General features: G+C 39.0%; 1 protein-coding gene across 2 annotated transcripts in view; it reads right to left on the bottom strand.

Annotated features, from left to right (window-relative positions):
• DTNBP1 (dystrobrevin binding protein 1) overlaps positions 1–23,186 on the bottom strand; it is a 125,620-nt gene that overhangs the window by 50,946 nt on the left and 51,488 nt on the right. For both annotated transcript variants that reach the window (XM_072813675.1, XM_072813676.1), the window contains one exon: positions 9,473–9,495. In XM_072813675.1, coding sequence (XP_072669776.1) covers positions 9,473–9,495 — 23 coding nt within the window. The remainder of the gene's footprint in view (positions 1–9,472; positions 9,496–23,186) is intronic.

The following is a 23,186-nucleotide window of genomic DNA, read 5'->3' as shown; positions in this document are numbered from 1 at the left end:
GTTTTAGGTATTAGTTTGGTAATTATTACTTGGTAATATAAAGAAACTAATAACGCTTTCATTAGCATGTACTGCTTGAAGATTCAAATCAAACTGAAATTTAATTTCTGCTTTTTAATAATATATCATCTGTATACCATGCAAACACTGCAATGTACTCAAGCATGGAGGTAAAAATCATAAAGAAAAGCAGTGAAGGAAAAACATAATAAAGTTCCACCTACAAGGATTCCTCTGACTATTTTCGGTGAGTCCTGGAGATGACATGGATGTGAAAAGTGAACAAGTAAACAGAAGCTCAGTGCTGGTCAAGTGAAAGCTCCAGTTACCAGGCAGCTCCCCTGATGTGCATCTTCTGAGATGTAGAACAAAGGGAGTAAGGCTGAAGCCAGAAGCAGGTTTTCCAAAGAGCCTGTATGAAGCCTGTTAGTTTTCTGCTGATGGTTTAAGCAGACATGTATCGGAATCTACTGCCTCTATAAAAGCCAAATGCAAGCTCTCAGGGCTCTGGTGTGCAAAGATGTATGCACAGATCTGGGGCCATACCAAATGCTGCTCAAAAATGGGGGTGGGGGGTGAAAATATACTAAATTCCTGTGATTTTGTCACTTAGACACAAAGATGTGTTTATGACACACCAAAAGAAAGTAGAAACCTCTCTATCAGAAAGTAAAAAAAATGAAGATTAAGAATATAGTTCATTTCATAACATATCATGTAACTTTAAATTTCCCCCACTTCATTTTTAACATAAATTTAGCCTAAAGCTTTCTTCAAATTCAGCAACACTAACCAGTGGCTTAGACTGTGCTGTGTGTTTTTAATAAGTATCTTAAATCATCACAATTCCAATAGTGACAAACACTTGCCAACAGTCTTTTCCTGCCTCAGAATCGTATGCTCTGAAGCCCACTCCCTCAGGTCTGCTGGAGTCACAGCTCTGCAGCCCCCTCTCTCTCTCCGGCCTCTTTTCCTTTTTCATACACATAGATTCAAGTTTCTCACAAATTAAAAAAGGGTTCCTCCTTTGAACCTAACCCTCTCCTCTACCCTCTCTTCTTTCCTCCTCCTCTTTCACTTTTGAAAGCACCATATTTACTTCTCACTCATTCAGGTATTCAGTAGCTACCAATGTGCCAAGCAATGTGCCAGGTGACAACAGTGAGCAAGGCACAGCATTCCTGCGTTCCCTGATCCTCCACCGCCCAGTTTCCACTCCTGCCCTCACATAGGAGTGCTCATGCTGCTGCTGACAGAGTTCCAGTAACATCACCAACCAGCTTCCAATGGCCGTATCAAGTGACCCTTTTCTCTGCTCTCTCCACGACAGTACAATGCGACTTCTTGACATTTCCTGGAAATGCTCTGTTCAGTCTTCTCCTCAGGTCTGTGGCTGACTGTCCTCAGCCTCTAGTATAAGCAACTATAGCTGACCCTTGAACCACATGGGTTTGAAGTGGCATGGATCCACTTATGCGTGGATTTTTTTCAATAACTCTAGCACAGTACTATATATGTATTTTCCTTATAACTTTCTTAATATTTTCTTTTCTCTAGCTTACTTTAGCAGTATATAATACATATACCCTACAAAGTATGTATTAATCGCCTATTTATGCTATTGGTAAGGCTTCTGGTCAACAGTAGGCTATCAGTAGTTACGTTTTGGGGGGAGTCGAAAGTTTTCCACAGATGTTCAAGCCTGCAGGGGGTCAGCACCCCTATCACCTGTGCTGTCCGAGGGTCAACTGAAGTCCTCTTCTTATGCCTATGCAGTGAGTGGTAGTGCTTCCTAGATTTCTATCCATGGTCATCTTTTTCTGGATTCTGCTTCTCTCTGTGAGCAACTTCATCCAAACCCAAGCCTTCCTCTCCCACCTATGGCTGACTACTCTTAAATATAGCTCAGATCTTTCTCCTAAGGTCCAATGGCACAGTGGACACTTCTACCTGTAATGTCTCACAGACACCTCAAATTTAATATGATCAAGACAGAATTCACTCAACAAGAATCAAATATTTAGGGCTGTATTTAACAAAGCCCAAGACTTACATATGGAAAATAAAACACCACTGAGAAAAGAATCGGAGAAAATCTAAATAAATAGGGACACAGTTCATGTTCATGGATTGGAAGACCCAATATTAAGACCACAATTCTCACCAAATTGACCTAAAAATTCAACACAATCCCTATTCAAATCCCAGCATCCTTTTTTTAAAGAAATTGACAAAATGATCCTAAAATTTATATGGAACTTTTTTTTTTTAAAGATTTATTTATTTATTCATTCAGAGAGAACGAGAGAGAGGCAGAGACACAGGCAGAGGGAGAAGCAGGCTCCATGCAGAAAGAAGCCCGATGGGGGACTCGATCCTGGGTCTCCAGGATCACACCCTGGGCTGCAGGCGGCGCTAAACCGCTGCGCCACCAAACCGCTGCGCCACCGGGGCTGCCCTTTATATGGAACTTTAACCTAAAATAGCCTAAACAATTTTTTAAAAGATCAAAGTTGCAAATCTTATGCTTCCCAATTTCAAAATTTACTACAAAGCTATAGTAATCAAGGTAGTTTGGTACCGGCAAAAAGGACAAAATGGAGAATCCAGAAATAAATTCTTACATTTATGGCCACTGTTTTCCTGCAAATGTACCAAAGTAATCAATGGGGGGAAAGACAGTCATTAAAAAAGAATAATGTTACAACATGATGAAGCTCAAAAATTTTAAACTAAGTGAAAGAATCCAGATGCAAAAAGACTACAAATTGTATGACTGCATTTATATGAAATGTCCAGAAAAGGTCAACTGACAGAGACACACACTGATTACTGATGGCCCTGGGACTGAGGAGGTAAGCCAAGTACTGAATACAAACAGGCAGAAAGGAATCACTGTGTGTGATGGAAATGCTGTAAAACTCGATTTGGTGATGGCTGTACAATTCTATCAATTTAGTAAAAATCACTGGATTGTACACTTAAGGTGAATGAATCTTATTATATACAAATCCAGACTCAATAAAATTGTTTTCAAAAATCATTTCTCAATCTATTGGATACCAGAAAACTTTTGTGAGCTTATGGGGAACTTGCCTGTGGAACTGATACTTTTTATCATCACTTCCCTCCCAAAAAACAGCCGAATTCACTACCATTCCCTCCCAAATCTGATTTGAGCTATATCACATTTCTTGGTGGAGAAAGAAAAAACAAAACAAAACAACCTATGCAAACGTCCTAGCCAGAAGTTGAAGACAAACCCCACATGTTATAAAAGTCTTGCTCCTGTATCTTTCTCTCTAATCTATCACTGCCTTCAATTTAAATCTTCAGTTGAGTGCCTGCTTCGGCCCACGGCGTGATCCTGGGGTCCCGGGATCGAGTCCCACATTGGGCTCCCTGGGAGGAGCCTGTTTCTCCCTCTGCCTATGTCTCTGCCTCTCTCTGTGTCTCTCTTGAATAATCTTTTGAAAAATTAAAAATTAAAAAAAATGCAAATCTGACTCTACAACCCTAATGAAAACCCTTTGTGTTCTCCTACTCCTATAACCTGTGTCCACCAGCTACAAGCGTGCCCTCCTCTACACTCCCTTACCAGGTACCTCCACCATGAGTTAAAAACCTTTAACATGTAACCCAAATTTGTATATTTATATATCATATACATGAATTCTTGTGACAGTTTATTATGTAATCTACATAAAAATTCAAATTTTTTTTTTCCAAAACTGAAATTTAAAAGGATGACATAAAAAAGAAACAAATGGAAGCTCCAGTTTTCTTATCCACTCCTGTCATTCTGTAGAATCAATCCCTCCTTGGAGATCACTGGCCCAAAAGAAAAAGTCTAAACTCCTTTGTGTGACATTTGAGGCTGTGTATCATTAGTTCCCTGCCTACATCTCAACTGCATCCCTCACTACTTCAGCCCCACACACCATATGCTTTAGCAAATTATTTGTAGTTCCCTCGTTGAACAAGAAGTTAAATCTTAACTTGTATTCTCAAAATAAATATCTCTGCATCTTTGTAATTGTTCTTTCCTCTTTTTGGAATGTCCTTATTGCCCTTTTAGACCTGGTAAGCACTCTTCATTTAGATCCAGCTCAACTGCCACTGGCTCTCTCTAAATAGTCCATTATTCCTGTCTTAGTGTGCTTATTTCTTTTATAATATATTTTACATTATATCAAATGTATGTATTGGCCTTTTTATCCTACAAGCTTTACCCAGGGCTCTGGCTTCTTGAGGACAGAGGGCAGTTATACGATCCTACCCGAGTCTCCATCCCTTAAATACTGCCAAATGGCAGCTGAAGACTTAAGCCAAGTCTTGAGTCAATAAACTCTACCTAAGTTTACCATCTATCATACACCCAGATTTATAGCATGCTAAGGGCTGCCAAGCCAGAAGTATGTATAGTTCATATCCAATAGTCATCCAAACAAGTGAGAATGGTGTCAGAACTCTCTGATTCAGATAACCTCTATTTTTACTCAAATTTAGCCATCGTCACCATTGGGAACTGTTCCACCTCTAAGACCTTAAACTGAAATTCCTTCTTTGACCACAAGATCTACCTCAACCACGTGTTCTCCATCTTTACGGTACACACCATCCCCTATGCCTCCTATCTTGTTTATTTTACTGGTCCAGTCGGGCCTCTTCCCTGCCAGCCTGAATTCCATGGCCAGGCATTTTAACCATGCTCTCATTAGCTTCCAAGATGACCAAACTGCTGATCTACTCTAAGCATCCTCCCAAATCCCAACTCTGTGTTAACTAAAGCATATTTGTTTCAGTTTTTATTTCTACTTCTGAGCCCAGCCCTGAAAAATTCAGACCATCTTATTCTAAATGGATTCTCAAAAAAATTGTTTCTTTCGTCAATGTCAACTTTTTCCCGTATTACCAGGCATCTTCCCTTCTCTAAGATTTCAGGGAAAGAGATGTCCCTGGATCCTTTCCAAGGATAATCCATCTGGATAACACTGCTTTCCATCTTCTCCAGGATCTTACTCAACTTGTTAATATCCTCAATTTCACCCTTTCACCTGATCTTGACCCTGATTCTATCTCAAGTTACTTTTTCCTTTCTTTCCTTTCATTCATGAAAGAATACTGAGTTCACATCACCTTTGCATGCTAATTTCTTTCTTTCTTTCTTTTTAAGATTTATTTATTCATTCATGAGATATACAGAGAGAGAGAGGCAGAGACACAGGCAGAGGGAGAAGCAGGCTCCCCATAGGGAGCCCAACGTGGGACTCGATCCTGGATCCCGAGATCATGCCCTGAGCCAAAGGCAGATGCTCAACTGCTGAGACACTCAGGCATCCCTGTATGCTAATTTTTCATACACTTCTGATTTGCAATCTGGATTCTCCCTTTACAAACAGCTCTTTCTGATCACCAATTTGACAATCTATTCATGTCAAATCCAATGGGATTTCCCCATTCTGCTCAACTTCTGGGCATTACTTTTATCACTGATAACTACTCCTTTAATTTTTCTCCCATCTGTCCTTCCTTATCACTAAATTGTCTTGGTCTTCCATTTGACTCTGGTCCTATGTCCTTCATTGGCTTTGCCTTTCAGAGCTAAGCCATAGTTACAATCACATCATATCAGGCTGGCCTTAGCTGCTTTTACACAACTAGGATAGATAACTCCTAAATCCTGGCATGTCTTCACATGGTCAGTCACATTTCCAACATGGCTGGGTAATTTTACATTAAGGAAGTTACAACAGACATCCTCTTATATAATACAGTTGGATCCCATGTTGGTCACTTAATTTTTTAAAATACTTCTTTATATATTTAAGAGAGAGAGAAAGAGAGCACAGAGTGGGAGGAATAGAAGGAGAGGGAGAAAGAATCTCAAGCAGACTCCACACTGACCACAGAGTCCAACGTGGGGCTCAGACTCATGACCCTGAGATCACGACCTGAGCCAAAACCAAGAATCAGATACTTAACTGATTGCACCACCCAGGTCCCCCAGTCATTTAATTTTTGTTTAAGACTTTATTTATTGATTGATGAAATACAAACAGACAGAGGCAGAGACAAAGGCAGAGGGGGAAGCAGGCTCCCCATGGGGAGCCTAAGATGGGATTCAATCCCAGGACCCCGGGATCACGACCTGAGCTGAAGGCAGATGCTCAACCACTGAGCCACCCAGGCATCCTTTTAATTTTTTAAAAAGCACTTAATATAGGAATCCGTTAAAAACACATATACAAACACTTTAATATAAAATATAACCATACTTTTATTCATGAATTTTTTTAGCATTAAGTCCACTGAAAATTCTTGCATAAGCTACCCATTCTAGAATGAATAAAATTTCCAGTCTATTTTAAAAGCAGAGCAGGAATTTAAAATGTGTGAAACAATCCATGTACAGAACTTTTCAGGATTTTTATCATTTTTCCCCAATTCTCTTCTAATTCCAAATTTTAAGTTTTGCAGCAATTTTTAGAATCTATTTACATATACCAAGTCTTCCAAAGCTGTCAACTTAATTTTCCTACAAGCAGTTCTCATTAATACTTAAGTTTCGCTGTTTTCTCTGATATTAAATTAAACTGCAGATTATAATAACAAGTTTAAGTATAAATGTGTCCGAGAGCAAACAACTCACCCTGGATAAGCATTCAATGCAACTAGTGGAAATCAAAGTATTTGGATGTATTGGTGAGTAGCCTATCAGCCGTGAGTTAGCTGCTCTGGGTATCAGTCAGTACATTTTATGAAAATGATAGTTAATTTGGTGAGGCATTTAAGTGAAGGTAGAAGAACGAGTCTGCATAGTAAAGCCATGTTAAATGTTAAGTAAGGAATTAAGGAAGTAAGAACAATATCCAATCCAGTGGCAACCATATTTCTAGACTTATACTTTAAAAATCTTAAGAGTGATTTTTAGATTTATATGTGGAATATTTTTAAAATTAAAATTTTAAATTAAAATGTAAAAATGATAAATAATCCCTAATGAATGAACAGACATGTCTTATTCATGGCCAATTTCCTATGTCCTTAAGGACTGTGAAAACCTTATTTATTCTACACATGCTCATAATAATGTAATCCCTTCTGCACTGAAAATTAAAAATTAAGATTTGAGATCCTACCCTCCTTTTCTATTGTCTAATATTCAAGAGACTATCATTTAAATGTTTTTTTTCTTTAATGCAATATTGGGTGGGTGGGAGCACCTAGATGGCTCAGTCGGTTAAGTATTCAACTCTTGATTTCAGCTCAGGTCATGATCTCAGGGTCATGGGATAGAGCCCTACATCACGCTCAGCACTGAGTGGGGGGCCTGCTTAAGATTCTTTCTCTCCCTCAGTCTCCTTCACCCTCACCCCCGGCTCTCTATCTAACAAAAACAAAGTAATATTCAGGGACCACAGAAAACCAATATTTAAAAATAAATAAATAACCAACCAACCAATTTCAATAATATTGTAGTGATGTGCTATGGTGGCACCTGTGAAAGGAGTACTTATGTCACTAATATCCATGGAGTACAGAAGGAAGAATCCAGAACTCAGATGATATGGATATGTACCACTAACTTTGATGGTTACTAATTTTGTTTTTGTTCCCCAAAGTTAGCTTTTCATCAACTTAGAAAAAAAGCTTCCAAATACAACTACAAAAGTTAAAACAATTAGATGATATAACATCTTTTGCTTTCCTGTAACCTATAAGAGAAAACCAAAGACAACTTTCAAACAGTAAAAAACTGTTACAATTTGTAGGATTTCTTTCTTTCCTTTTTCCTCCATGAAGAAGAGGAAGAGTTACACATAAGAGTTCTCTATTATGTGCTACTACTCACACTTTTGAAATATCAGCAAAACATTCAAGAGGAAAGAATTTTTAATGAATATTGGCACTAAAAATTTTGATATGATGCAATAATCAATTTAGAATTTGTTCAAATTTGAGAGCTCTACTTGGCCTATGGGTGGGTTGTTACACGCTGTACCATAATTAGGCATGTGTGTATAAATGAAGTATGTTGGCATAAATTGAATTATTCTCTTGGGTAATATGTAACACTACCTAACCTTTTGCAAATGGCTGAACTTTTCTTTTGCTGCAAATACTGTCATACCAAAAAAAAAAAAAAAAAGGCCTCAGTACTGAGATGGAAGTGAGGTTGACATTTTGCATCATCTGTGTCCCTGCCTGTCTCTCAGTATTAACTTGATTGCTTTTTTTTCTTCTCCTAATGTTATATAAGATGCTGTTAGCCAATGAAAAGAAAGAATGAGGGGAAAGAACAGGATGAGCATTTCAAATCTTACTTTCGACCACTGACAGAAAACAATGTACATGAATACTGGTGCACAAACTGATCAGGAATAATAACATATTATATCACATGATCACTTAACATTACCCTCAACAAACTGGCCACGAACTCACTCATTTACTGTAACTGTAGTCACTAAAACAGAAATCCAGCCAAAACAAGTCTGTTCAATTAGAGTCACAGCAGGAATAGCCTTTATACCTTTTATCTAGGTTAGTCATCTTTCTAAAACATCCAAAGAGACCATACACATAAACAATTCAACTGTAAACGATAAACTGGAAAATCTTTACTCAGTAAATCTTACTCAATACTAGCTTGTATGTGAAATACAAGAAGCATAAAACTAGTTTAATGTGTAATATGAAAGGCAATAATTCAAAGCCTTCCTAGTTACTGAAATGAGTCTGTCTGAGAACAGTGACTTCACTACCTAATTGCTCATCAGTAATTGAAAACTAGCATGCTGGAAGGGCTTTGAACTGCTGGAAGTCTGTGGTTTTCTCTATTTTTCACTAGTGCTTCTCCATGGCCAGTAAGGGTCAGCATGACCCCGAGTTATTTTTCCAGTGCCCCACCTTCAGAAGTTCCCTAAAATGAATAGGCAATGTGGGGTGCTTTGAGATCTCAGAATATAGTTTACAATGCTTCTCATGTTATAGATGGAGAGATGGAGCCTGAAAAGGCAAGAGACTTTTCCAAAGTTACAACACAGTGGCAGGACAGGACCCAGCACTGAACACCTTCTGGAAGTTCAGGTGACCACTGGATCAACTGCAGGGGTACATCTCTATCTTGGTCACTATGTCTTCTCCATGTGGCCCAGCCTTTGCCCAAGAGAAACCAGAATCTTCTCAAACTATGATTCGCAACAACCTCAAAGTTAGGACTATGCCACCCTAACATACTCATAATGTTCATCAGCAGAAACTCTCAGTGTATGTGTTACAGCTCAGAGAGGGTATCAAAAGCACCTGATTAAATAAAACTTACAAAAACAGTACTAAGCAAACTTTTTTTTTTCCCCCGCTGTAAACTGATTTAAAGAAAAAGGAATGAGTTCATCATTGAGAGAAAAACATCTGACATCGATTAACTATCATTTACTTTAAAGTGAAGAATTAAACATGAAATTACCTTTGAAGGTTTCGAGTTCCTTCCTGTAGAAAAAAGAGAAAATGTAAATTTTATTTATTTGAATTATAATTACATACAGCGTTATATTAGATTCAGGTGTGCACATGATTCAACAATTCTATACATTGCTCAGTGCTCATCATGATAAATGTCATCACCATCTGTCACCAAAAAACATTATTACAATATTATTGACTATATTCCCTATGCAGTACTTTCCATCTCCATGACTTATTTATTTTATAACTAGAAATTTATATGTCTTCATTCCCTTTATTTCCCCCACCCCCCTCCTCTGCCCTCTGGCAACCACAGGTTTGTTATTCTATTTAAGGGTCTGGGATTGTTTTTTTTTTTTTTTTGGTCTGTTAAGAAAATGCAAATTTTAAAATACTCTATTCCTAATGGAAAGTGCTCTTAAATTATAATAAAAATGCATATACTTTAAAAGCCCAGAGTGGTGTTTCTGGATGTTCACTTATGTTTTACTGAAATTACCAATACAATTAGTATACAGAAACGAATTTCAGTTTTTCTATTACTTTATTAATTTTTTAAAAAATTCTACCAGAATTAAACAATTAAAATATTGAAACACTTATAAAAAACCAAAAAGCATTTTGATACCAGCAATGAACCATCTTGTATATATAAGAATCAGTTTATAAAAGCATGTAACAATTTGTTCAACATTAAGTAATAGATTTTTAAGATCTTTGGTTAAAAATCACCTAGAATACAAACAGTTCTTTCCTTTTTTAAGTGAAAGGGGAAAGCTCATATCAAAGGACTGAGGTCCACAGCTCATCCTGACACAAAAGGGCCAAGCCTCCAGGACATGCTCTGGTTTGTAATTTTGTCAGTGTCAATTAAGGATCCTGAAATACCCAGTTTCCTGGGGGAAATGTAGAGCAGCAGAAAACAGATGAACAATCAGAAAACAAAACATTTTTGACAAAGAAGTCAAAGCAAGTTGTTTTCAGGTCTTCCTTTTTAATTTTCTAACTAGATTTTCCCCTCATTATCAGTACTCATAAAAAGTAATGTTGAGGAGGTCAATTTATTTAGTAAAAGCTTGTTATCCCACTCAAAATAGGAGACATTTATCTCTTATTTGCACTCTAGGTTTTACTAAAGATCTAGGGCTATTTTGAATTCAAGAGTCAGTATTCCACACTACTAATTACAATACCCCCTCACGTTCCAAAATAGTTGACTATAATTAACAGCTGGTGGAGGGGATGGGCAAGCTGCCTGCTGGAAGGCCAGACACGTAATCCTCTTGTCACAGCCAAGGGAAGGCTCTAAAATCAGATGGTCACCTCACTCCTCTTTTCTGGAAATACCAACTCCTCATTACAACGCTCCAGCAATGTAGTTCATTAACTGAGACAAAGAATGTTATTTTCAATCCCATATTTAAAAAAATAAAATAAAATAAAGGCAATTGTTTCCCTTCAGCCAACAGTCTCCACCTCATTCTTCCTCATTCTTGAAAGATTAATTAGGTACAAGTTAAACATGCCTAAAACTTTATTCTCCAATAATGGGTGAAACTGGAAATACCTGAGAGGCAACATGGATCATAAGAGAACACCTTGCAAAGATACCTTCCATTTGCTTCCTACTGATGCCCTCACGTGAGCAAGTCCCCAAGCCCCCCAGAAGGGTAAAAGAGATAGAGCCCTCTGTTTCATATTCTAATGGGCGATTCCTTTCTGATTAGAAGCTCTAGAGTGCAGTTGGCTTCCTGTCTTTTAGAATGTATAACAGTTAGCAAAATTCCCAAAAGACACCTTGTGTTTTAAAAAGCTGGAACTCGAGAGTAACAATTTCAGAGGCGTTTGCCCCTACTCCCACCCCTAAATCCCCACAACTAAAAGCCAGACAAATCATCCAGTGTCTGTTTTGTCACCAGGTGGCTGCCTGATGGAGGAAAGCTGCCTTTCATCAGGAGGTGCACGCTCACCTCTCGACCTCCAAGCTGCCCTGTCACCTCAGTGGGAAGGTGCCCACCGGGAAACAGGAAGAAGCCTCGCCACGTGCTCGGTGTCTGCGTCCTCTGTTTACAGAGTATCATGACCCACACTGTTAATAAAATCTCTGAGAAACTTCCTTCCCGAAAGGAAATCATTCCTGTCCCCACTTCCTAAAAAAGAAGATGGGCTGAGGTAGTGAAGGGAAGGAAACTTGTGGCTGAAAGGAAAATCAGTGTTAGGGAACTTCGAGAGAATGGATACAGTAAAGCAGTGGCACTGAAAGCCCTAGTTTCTAGGGTGGACTGCACATTTATTAGGGGTCATAAGCATCTGGAGGTACACATGACATAAGAGAAGAGATAGCCAGGCATGCCAAGCAGACACGACAGTGAGCCTGAAAGCATGGAGGCCAGATGATGCAGGTTATGTATTGAGGCAAGAGCAAACACTTGAGAACTGTGGGCTGAACGAAGAGAAAGGTGTGGGAGATAAGGTTAAAAAGGTAGAGGGTTCTGAGTGCCAGGCTAAAAGGATCTAGTTTTATTTTTAGCAGAACAGCAGGAGCAAAGCTGTACTTTAGGAAGAACATTCTAGCTGTGATGGATAGATCTACTGACAAGGGAGAGAATAAAAGCAAGGAGTACTCAGGAAACTACAGAGGAGTTTGAACAAGAGCTAATTAGTGCCTGGGAAGAGCAACATAAGTGGCAAGGGCGATGAACAGGAGGAGTCCAGTTTGCAAAATGCCACAGAGAAGACTCTCGATAGTCCTGGCAACTGATCCCATGGGCATAAGCGGAGGAAAGAGAGGAGTACATTCACTGTGAAGGTTCCAGTCTGGACCCCTGGAGGAAGGCTAGTCTGTTAATAACGGAACACTCAGAGGAACAGTGCGTGAGTTCAGGATGGAAATTGATGAGATAATCTGATGATGCTGAAAGACATGATGCCCACCCCTGCGTAGGCTACTTAAAAATCTAGCTCCTAGATTTTTACTAGATTTTTTACAGATTTCTACTCCTGACTTCCCAGGCAGTCTGGAAGGGATTCCAACTTGGCTTCCAGAACCTACCCCTGCAGTCAAGGTCACCAACAATCACATGTTGCCAAATCCAATGATCACTTCTCACTTTTCATCTGAATCCCTCAGCAGCATTTGATCCAACTGGCAACTCCTTGATAAAGTTCCTCTAGTTTTTCCTACTTTCTTGGATTCTTTTGCTAGCCCCTCCAACTCTTCCAGACCACTGCGCTGGAGTACTCGTGGTAAGACTGGTTTGGGGCTCTCTCTCTCTCTCCTTTGCTTACATTCTCTCACAAAGCAATTTCATCCAGCTACATAGCCTAAAATACCAACTATATGCTTGCTGTCTTCTCAATTTGTATTTCCTATCTTGATCTCTTCTCTGAGCTCTACACACACGCAACTGCCTGTTTGATAGCTCTACTCAAGCTGCGGAGGCTTCTCAAGCAGCATTTGCAAGACAGCTTATTCTTCCTCCAGTCCCCTGCACGTCAGTTAACAGCATTACCAACTTCCTAAAGTTTGGTTTATCCATTTCTTCATTCTCCATATCCAATCCACCAAGAAACCTTGTCATTTCTACCTCAAAACATATCCTGAATTCATCCATTTCTCTCCATCATCACTGTTATCAACCTTGTATCCATTTTCTTATACTGAATGTAATCTTTGTTGTATCCAATCATTCATTTAACAAAAATTTACTGAGCCTTAGACACTAGGAATAATGCTAGGTGTGGAATATGCATGTCCCCTAACCTCAAGGGACTCCAGCAGGAGAGACAGAGGAGTAAAGTGACAATTAGAAATCAATCTTACAAATGAATGCTCTGACAATGATAGGGTGAGGCTTCTCTAAGACTAAACAAGAGGGAGCAACTCAGACACTTTGGTTTGTAACAAAGGCTTTCTGGAGGAGCAAGGACAGGACTGAGTTTTGAAGGATGACGGGTAGCACTTCCTGAGGACCTGGTAGATGTTCTACTCTTAACCATTATGTCACTCTCAGCTAACCAAATGAAAGGCACAGGTTGAGCAGGTGTTTTAAGTTCTGGTCATGTTCCAAATCCTATTAGAAATGGAAATGACAATGATCAGTGTAAAACAATTTTCAAGTTCATCTTTTCCATGAAGATATCCCTGACACTCAACTGGCAGTTTCCCCTCATCTAAACTCCTGTAACGCTTAACTCCATCACTGTTATAAATCCTCATGTGCTTGCCTTGTGATGTGGTTATTTCCGTGCAGACATCATCTCTGCAATTACACTGCTGAGCTCCTGACATGCACAGATCATGTCTCATCCACCATGATCATACATGGGCAGAGTCAGACCCAACCGACATTCAAAAAATCAAGGAATGACTAAGATGTGCTTCTTCCAGAAAGCCCTTCCTGTCACTATAAAGAACTTTAGTCTTTATTATAAAGTCTGATCACATAGTATTTCATTTGATAAAAACTTGTTTGCCATTTTCATTTCTAAAATTTTGAGTCTCTTCTTTTTCATGGTTTAATTGTATTTTCTTACAATCAAATAACTGGAAAGAACTGAAACACTCTTTTAGGTTTTACCATATTTTCAAATTTACTCGGTTCAGCAAATGCCTTTACAAAATTCAGCATAACGAAGCCTGAAACTAAAACATTCAACAAATAACACCAGACTCAAAATCTAATAATATTTCCAAAGGGTGAAAGTGCTATTTAATCATTTTCTCTACAGGGGTTGAGTTACAAGGGCAGAATAAAAAGAACAAAAACATCATACTAATAAATCTGTGGAATGATCCAGGAAATGTATTAAATCTGTATATGTATAGAAACCAACTAAATCAGACTCACAGATGCAAACTTAACAGATTGGAACCACTGGATAAATATCTCCATAAATACAATCATCTCACAGATGGAAGCACACTCTAAATATTAAACTGCATCCCCTAGGACAAATCCATGACAGAAAGCTAACACAACAATTCTGTGTGGCAAGCTACCACATTCAAAATGCCAACTACAATGTCAACTCTAACATTTTTCTTCACATTTGAAAATATTTAGGGGATTTTTTTTTCAGCAGTGCTTTTTGATTAGAACAGACTCGAAGGGTGTCCCTTTGTTATGCCTGATAGACAGAATGTCACCATGATGGACTGTTCACAGGAAAGATCTCACAAGACCTCTTTCAAAAGGGCCCATCTACCACTCATTATCATCAAGTCTGTTGTTCTCAGCATCCTATAGTCATGAAAATGTGTATCCTTACAGGCTTGGTGGGTTTGGGGTGGATTGGGAAGAATTAGAAATCCCTGTTTTTATTTATTCCTTACATAGATCCTGCCCAGGGGATGTGCTGCAGAATATTATTAACATTATCTGTAAAACGAAACCTCTTGAAAAGCAGCTAGTTCATTGTAAAAACTGCACGAAGTCTTTATAAATCATGCTATTAACACAGTTTTATTTATTTATCTACTTTGGGAAAGCACGGCCTAAAAAGTAATAAAATGACAGGATCCCAGAATATTGGCATTTAAAGTTAAAAAGAATCTGAATGATATAGTAATAAATATTTGGAATAAAAAGAATGCCCCCCTAAAAGATAATGAAGGTCTAGAAAATCAGCTGATTGGTGTCAGCACTAAGTTACGTATGGATTAAATTACCCCAAAACTTGCAAGACAATTACTTTCCTAGGCCTGTTTTCCATGCAAATATATTGGAGTTTAAGAGAGATGCAGGTAGTTGAAGAAGCAGGATAAAGGAGGATGAGACAGGAATAAGGAATGTTTACTGAGTTTTTACTATATAACACATATACAATGAAGAAAACAGAGCTTGAGGATCAAAGGCTACACAGTTAATAAGGGATAGGCCTGGGAATAAAATCTGTGCCTCTCTCGGACTCCAAGCCTGTGCAATCTGTGGCATCCAGAATGCAGTTCAAGGGCACAGAGCCTCCATAAATACAAGTCGTGGCTGGCCTGAGATATTGCAGACCCCCCAGAAAGTACCTAAGTAAACCACCAAGTCTACTGGATACAAGTCATGTATATATAGTCCAAGAGACACTCTCAAATTGTTGGGCAACATCTAAAGCCACTCAGCTCTATGAAAGCACATTCCTTTTTAGGAAACATGAAACTAAAATCAAATGCCACCATCACTAATGTGAACATAAAGTGAAGACCCAGGATGTCCTTGAAAATACCTTGTCAGTTTCAAAGTCTGTTAAACACCTTTATTCTCACGGATGAACTGAAAAGTATTCAGTGACTAACCCATGATAACTAATTGATTTTTAAATTATATTACTAATTTCTTTAATTCAATTTTTTTAATTGCCCATCCAGTTTCCTTATTTTTTTATACATTTTTTAAAAAGATTTTATTTATTAGAGACACAGAGAGAGAAAGAGAGAGGCAGAGACACAGGCAGAGGGAGAAGCAGGCTCCATGCAGGGAGCCTGACGTGGGACTCGATCCCGGGTCTCCAGGATCACGCCCTGGCCTGAAGGCGGCGCTAAACCGCTGAGCCACCAAGGCTGCCCTCCAGTTTCCTTAAACAAACTACTCTATCTATCATCCATCATTGCCAAGGCAGTGGTCTGTTGTTTCTCGGCATTATACAGCCATGCCACACCACCTGAAACTGTATGTCCCCACAGGCACAGTGAGTCTATGGCTGATAAGGTAGAAGATGGATTAAAGGAAGAAAATCATGTATCCTATGTCCAAACATATCTGTGATCCCGTGGTACCACTACAGAAAAGCCTTGCTTGCTCATTTTTATAATTAGTAGTCACGAGAGCTGAAGTGATCAAAGCTCTGAGAGAAGCAAGATTGTTTTCATACTCCACAGCATCCAACCCCAGAGTATGGACAGTTTTGTGTGGAGCTAATATAAAGAATATGAACAGACTTATAAGCATGAGAGACATTGGTCTGGTGTAGTTTTGCCACTCCCTGGGTCTGCAACTCCCATAGTCTGATTTTCCTTGCTGATAAAAAGGAGAGTAGACCTCCTCATCATTATGAGAATTCTCTGAGTTAATTCAGACTACAGTTTTTAAGCACAGTGCCTGGTACACAGTAAATGCTAATTAAATGCTCCTGTTACCTACTTAACACAATCATCATAACTTAGTTTTTATCTTGAAGATGGTGATAAGTCTTAATCATATCTGTATGATTACATGTATCATACATGTAATGCATGTATGTATAATCTGTATATTAGAAAAAAAATGATGGAAATATAAATGGTCTGAGGGACACAATTATAGACAGGAAGACTAATGAGGAACCTGTCACTATACCTGAGGCTGCACAAAATGTGGGCTGGAAAGGATCAGCGAAAACAGAAAGGCAAGAACAGATTCAAGAAATACTGGACTGGCTACTGAGCAAAGATGGCAGGAGAGGGGGAAAGAAATCATGACAACTCTCACGTCTGTGCAGAGGGTAGACCTGTAGATGGCGATGCCTTGTTGAGGTAAGAAAAGGTCAAGCGCTTCAGTGGAATATAATTTGGGACAGGCTGCTCCTGAGATGTCTGTTGAGATGTCCAGATGGCAGTTGATTCTGTGGACAAGAAGAGAGACCTAGGGCAGCCCAGGTGGCTCAGCGGTTTAGCACCGCCTTCAGCCCGGGGCCTGATCCTGGAGACCCGGGATTGAGTCCCACGTCAGGCTCCCTGCATGGAGCCTGCTTCTCCCTCTGCCTGTGTCTCTGTGTCTCTCTGTCTTTCATAAGTAAATAAAATCTTAAAAAAAAAAAAAAAAAAAAAAAAAGGGAGAGAGAGAGATCTAAACTGAAGACAGTGATTTGATTGTGGTCCCCACATAGATGGTAGATGAACCAAGGAGCTGGAGGGACTACCTGGGGAAGGTATGCAGAATGGGAAGAGGCAATAAACAAGAACAGGGAATACCAACATTAAACACCTGAAACTGAAAACTAATCTAGGATAGAGAAGCAAACTTGGGATGATAGTGTTGTAGAAGTCAAGAATGGACAGTTCTAATAAGTCAGGTTAATAAGGATTTGTCAATGGACCTGGCTTCCTAAGAAACTAAGGAAAAAAAGATACAAATAAAATATTCAAAGTACATCATGGGTTGTGTGTCTATTAATATCTTCATGTCACACAATCTTTATACAATTTTCTTTCTTTATTAATATTTTAACCAGTATGCCAAGCATCTTGTCCATTCATTTGAATGAATAAATAAATCTTTTTAAAAGTTTGCTTATGAGGTAAAATAGTGTTTTAACTTTCCTTGAAGTCAGTCCAGTGTTTATAAATTTAGGGGATACTTTGTTTTTTAAATCCATGTAAAAGCACAGAATCTTGCTATCAAATGATAAGTTCTCATCTGAGTTCATATTTGAGAGCTATAATATCAGGTTCTATTTTCTCCTCCTTGAAGTAATATGTTATTTTATATGACAGTAATGCACTTGTCTGGTATCAGCATAAGGAGAAGAGTTTGTCATAAACAAAAGATGGCATGAAACTTCCAGAGAATAAGGAAAACACTGCTCACTTTGGAAGAGAATGTACCTCTCTGAAATCCAGTAGTTAATGACTGAATGCCCTTTGAAACGATGGCAGTGCCAATTCTCTGAGCCAGAAAGAAAACTAGAAATGATAGAAGGCAGGTAGAGAGATCACAGAGAAATGGGGCCAATATAACAATGTGAGAGCACAGCCCAAGAGGGTTTGGGTACAGGAGAGAAGAGGAACACTCCCTTTCTGGTTGCTGCCTTTGCCCTGATTTTTCTGGCCACTGACCACAGAACGAGCAGATAGGGCAGGCTCCTAAGCATGTCTCTAATTGTCCCACCTCTAGAATCCATCAAGAACTCGAGAAAAGTAAGAGAAGCAAAGGGCCCTTTTAGCCACAATCACCTGAAGACTAAAATAACCGGTTTCCTACTTTTGAAAACATTTCTGAAAAAGAGTAACCGATGAGGAGACATAACAAACTCCAAAGTGGTACTGGGCCATATAAGATGTAAATTATTACTGTGAATTTAGCAAACTGACTCTAGAACATTGAAAGTTATTACAGACTCTGTAAGTTATCGTGCACAAGCTACAACCGATCAGAAGAAGGATTACCTTTTTTTATAAACCCAGGATAATCATATTTGTCTGAATTTCAGTAAACCCTTTCTCAAGGGTGCTGTATTTTTAGTCTTGACCACTTTCAACTGCAAATATAAAATTTAAGTTTTTATTATCTCTGTTAAAACATCTTTACAAGCTCCAACATATAGAACTGCATTTGTACAACTGGGAGAAAAAGTTCAGGAAAAGAATACTGTAAACCAATTAGAGAAATATTATTTTTAAAGAATCAAGACAGAACATGAGCTTTTAATGTTGATGGCAAACAGATACTCGTTGTTCAAAATAAAGCTTGAAGAACTTAAATATCAGTCCTGAACTATATTTACTGTCAACCCAAGTATCTAATAACCTGTTAAAATATTCTAGCTACATCTGTTCTTGTGACTATGTATAAAGTCTAAAACTGTCAAGATTTATTCTCTGACACTTCAGAATAAGAATTTGTTGAATTCCTTGCCAACTCATAAGCTTAGGTTTCATTTTCAAAGAAAATGTAAGATTTGATTACAAATTCATGAACCCCATAAATTCATAGCTTGCTAGCAAGAGGTCACTGGCTCAGCAGGTGTGATGATTATAGTGTAATAAATACAATAATTTACTATCAATTAACCACCTGGGAACCATCTAAAACTGGCATCTAATAGGGAAGTAGGAAGAATAAGGAGAAAAATGGGAGAGACAGGTCTGGGCCTTTTTTTCATCTTCCATGCCTCTAAATATTCTAATTAAAGATTACTCAACAAACATGGAGATAACCAAGTTCGGAACTTACAAAATAGTTACAATAACTGGCTATTTTAATGCCCTTGCCTGCTAATTCTAACATCCATATTAGTTCTGAACTGCTTTTGATTGGTTATCTCCATGTTTGCTGAGTAATATTTAATTAGATGCTACACATCGTGATTTACCTTATTGGGTGCTAGTTACTCGTGTTTCTTTACGAATGTTCTTGAGCTTTGTTTTGGGATACAGTTAATTTCCTTGGAAACAATCTGGTCCTTTCGATGCCTACTTTCATGATTTGTTAAACAGCTCTGGAGCAGGACACATTTGGGGGCTAATTATACCCCCTACTGAGAGAAGACTTCTGAGTGCTCTTCCCGATGCCACATGAATCACAAATTTTTCCAGTCTGGCTGTTGAGAACAGGCCCTGTGTTAACAACAGGAACTGTTAGCTAGTCCTTTGTGGGTTTTTTCCCCTCCTGCCTCCAGGAGTTTATTCACATGCATTATCAGTGCTCTGCTGGATATTCAAGGGGCACCCTAGGCAGATTTCCGGGATTCTCTCTGTGCAGTCCTCTCTGGGACTGTGTCACTGCACATGTTTGCTGTCCTTCAAGGACAGACTTCTCTTTTTTGCCTGTTGTCCAGGGTCTTAAAAAGCACTGTTTTGTCTGGTTTTTTGTTTTATCAGATGGGAAAGTAAATCTGGACCATGTTACTCCATCTTGGGTAAATACAAAATCCACTCCCTTTTTGTCAAAGCAATGCCTAAGGAAAAAGTTATCCTGATCCACTTTCCATTCAGCATCCAAACCAGACTCCACTGCAAAACCTTAGAAGCTAGTTATTGACTTTCTGCACATCTCCTTTGGATGAGGTACTCTGGACCCTCTCTTCTGGTTCCAGAACCATCCTCACCCTGTAGAATGCCAATGGATTCCTCTGTTCTATTCTCAGCAAGGCCTGGCCTGTGTACTACACTCCTGCCAAGCCTCCCACCACTAGCATCCCCCATTTCCAGAAAGTACAGGCCAGACCTATGCAATGGCCCTCTACATGTCTGGGTTAGTTTGGACAGTCATTTCTGGAAGCTCAGGAGCTTGGCAGATTATTCTCTAGAATGCAAACTGGTCAAATACTACTACAGGTGTGTTATCATGTCTCAAATACATCTCTGACACTTAGCTTAAAAGATTTTTTAAACTTAGTCTTCTACAGTCTACAGGTTACCAAAAAACACAAACAGAAAGAAGGGCATAGTTCCTTAGCATCAGATGTAATACAGAAAGTAAAAGGAGTAACTTTCTTGAATTATGCACAATCACTAAATCCCAACAGCAGTGACCCCCACACAACCACCTACAAAACAGAGTCTCTAGGAGATAACACCCAAGTTTCAAAGTCTGAATCAGTGAAAAATGTTTCTAGAGTTTAGTATACCCCTGAGCAGACAAGCCCGACAGAAGATTGTTAAAATTATGAGTCATTTATAATTAAGTGTACTAAAATCACTTGCTTCTTCAAGATGGAGCTATTTTCAGAGAAATTCTGACACTCTGCTGCATGCTAAAGAAAACAAAGGATCCAGAAATTTGGAAATAAAGAGATATTTTAATAAAGGTACATACACACTTATGTATGATTTTGAGGATAATTGTTGTGAAAGAGTTTTAGTAAGCATTCTAAGGAACATAATGGTGGCCCTGGAAAGATTAAAACATTCGAAGTCTGAGATCCTACAGTTCTTTTTAGCTCTGAATCTTTATTCTCTTAAACTTAGCTAGAGCTCAGGGGTCAGGATTTTTCTCCCTATTGTTCTTTCTGCTTAGAACTGTGTAATCATAGATCCTTACATAGCTGCCCTCACTCCCATTCAGGTCCTAGTTCTCGGGTGCCTTCTCAGAAGAGCATTCCCTGCTCATCCTGGCCACAGTAGCTACCCTCTGCCTCACCATGAGAACATTACCCTGTCTTATTTTCTTCAAATCCTAATCATCAGAAATTATGCTTTAGGGATACTTGGATGGCTCAGCAGTTGGGTGCCTGCCTTTGGCTCAGGTCATGATCCCGGGATTTGGGATTGAGTCCCACAATGGGCTCCCTGCAGGGAGCCTGCTTCTCCTTCTGCCTGGGTCTCTGCCTCTCTCACCCTCTCTCAGGGATAAATAAATAAATCTTTAATAAAAAAATTATGCTTTATTATAAGGGTGCCTGGGTGGCACATTCGGTTAGTTGTCCGACTCTTGGGTTTCAGCTCAGATCGTGATCTCAGGTGGTGAGATCAGGCCCCATGTAGGGCTCCGTGTTCAGTGCAAAGTCTGATTGAGATCCTCTCTCCCTCTCCCTCTGCTCCTCCTGCTCGTTCTAAAATAAATAAATCTTAAAAAAAAATTATACTTTGTTCCACATTTGTCACCTATTACTCCCCAAGCACTATAACTAAAGATGTAAATTGACTGCCAAGTCCATTTTTTTAGCTGCTAGTTAGACAAACATGTGTAGTTGGTTTTAAGTTCTTTATTTTGGGTCCCCTACAAAATACTAACTCTTGTCAATTATGCTCAAATAAAAAACAAAAGAAAACAAAAACAAAATATTAACTCTTCAACTCTTCTTACCTGACGAACTGTTTATTTCCTACTGCAAGGAATCCATGAGTTAGATGTGTATGGCTAATTATCTGACAACTTAGCACTGGTATCAGTACCTGTCTTCTGCCTATAACCACATTCTGTCCACAATATAATGTTTTACTATTTACCACGGCAAAGTCTGTCCCTGTCTATAAAAGGTATCAGTAATAGTTATATCACTTTATATGCAGAAGTTATTAGATAGAAAAGCTATTTATGGGTGTTTTCTCTCTATAACTATATAGTTCCTTGTATGTCACTTTCATTAGCTCCCATTAGATGTCCTTCATTACAGAAATACCTGGGTTGAATTCATTCAAATATCTTTCAAGGGCAGATAAGAGCTCTGGGGATCTTCCCTAGGAATGTTCTGAAGTGGTGTGTTTCTCTCTCCCCACGGCGAGAATCACTGCCACAGTAAACCACCATTACTGCTGGGAACAGGCCTGTTCTTTTATAGAGGACAGGAAGCTAGTTTCTGTGTTGGAAACGCACATCAGATGTACGACAAAATATCATATATCCATTCTCAACTACAGATGCATTGGTATCAACACCTAGGCTGATTCTGTTCTACCTTAAAAGAAAAAAAAAAAAAAGACAAGTTTGAGGAGACTGGGGATCTTGTCTCTGATGCTGGGCTTCACACAGGTCATTTCCTGCTCCTCAGTTTCCTCCTTAACTCCAATCATCGCTGCCCTGCCCACTCCACAGGCTCTTATATAAGCTAAGTTAGAAAATGCCTCGGAGCCTATTGTAGAGACTGTTAGCACAAGAGGTACATAAGAATTTACCCTTCATCCCTTACTCTCCTCATACCATCCAGCTGTCTACTCCAGATTTTCTGGAAATCTGCAGAGCATGCATTTTGTTTTTCATTTTTATTTTTTAAATAAAATAAAGGAGGTTGGAGTTTACATAGCACACTTATTTTTTATAATTTTTTTTTTTTGAGAGAGAGAAAGTGCATGCATGCATGTACACTCGGAGAGGGGCAGGGAAAGAGGGACAGAAAATTCCAAGGAGAGTCTGACATGGGGCCTGATCGCACAACCTTGAGACCATGACCTGAGCTGAAATCAGGAGTTGGGTGCTACGGGTGCCTCGGTGGCTCAGTTGCTTAAGTATCTGCCTTCAGTTCAGGTCATGATCCCAGGGTTCTGGGACTGAGAGCCCTGTGTCCAGCTCCCTGCTCAAAGAGTCTGC

The sequence above is a fragment of the Canis lupus genome, chromosome 37, assembly GCF_048164855.1.
Source record: "Canis lupus baileyi chromosome 37, mCanLup2.hap1, whole genome shotgun sequence".
Classification (NCBI taxonomy): Eukaryota; Metazoa; Chordata; class Mammalia; order Carnivora; family Canidae; genus Canis; species Canis lupus.
Note: the sequence above shows the minus strand (reverse complement) of the source record. Positions and strands in the feature narration are given on the sequence as shown.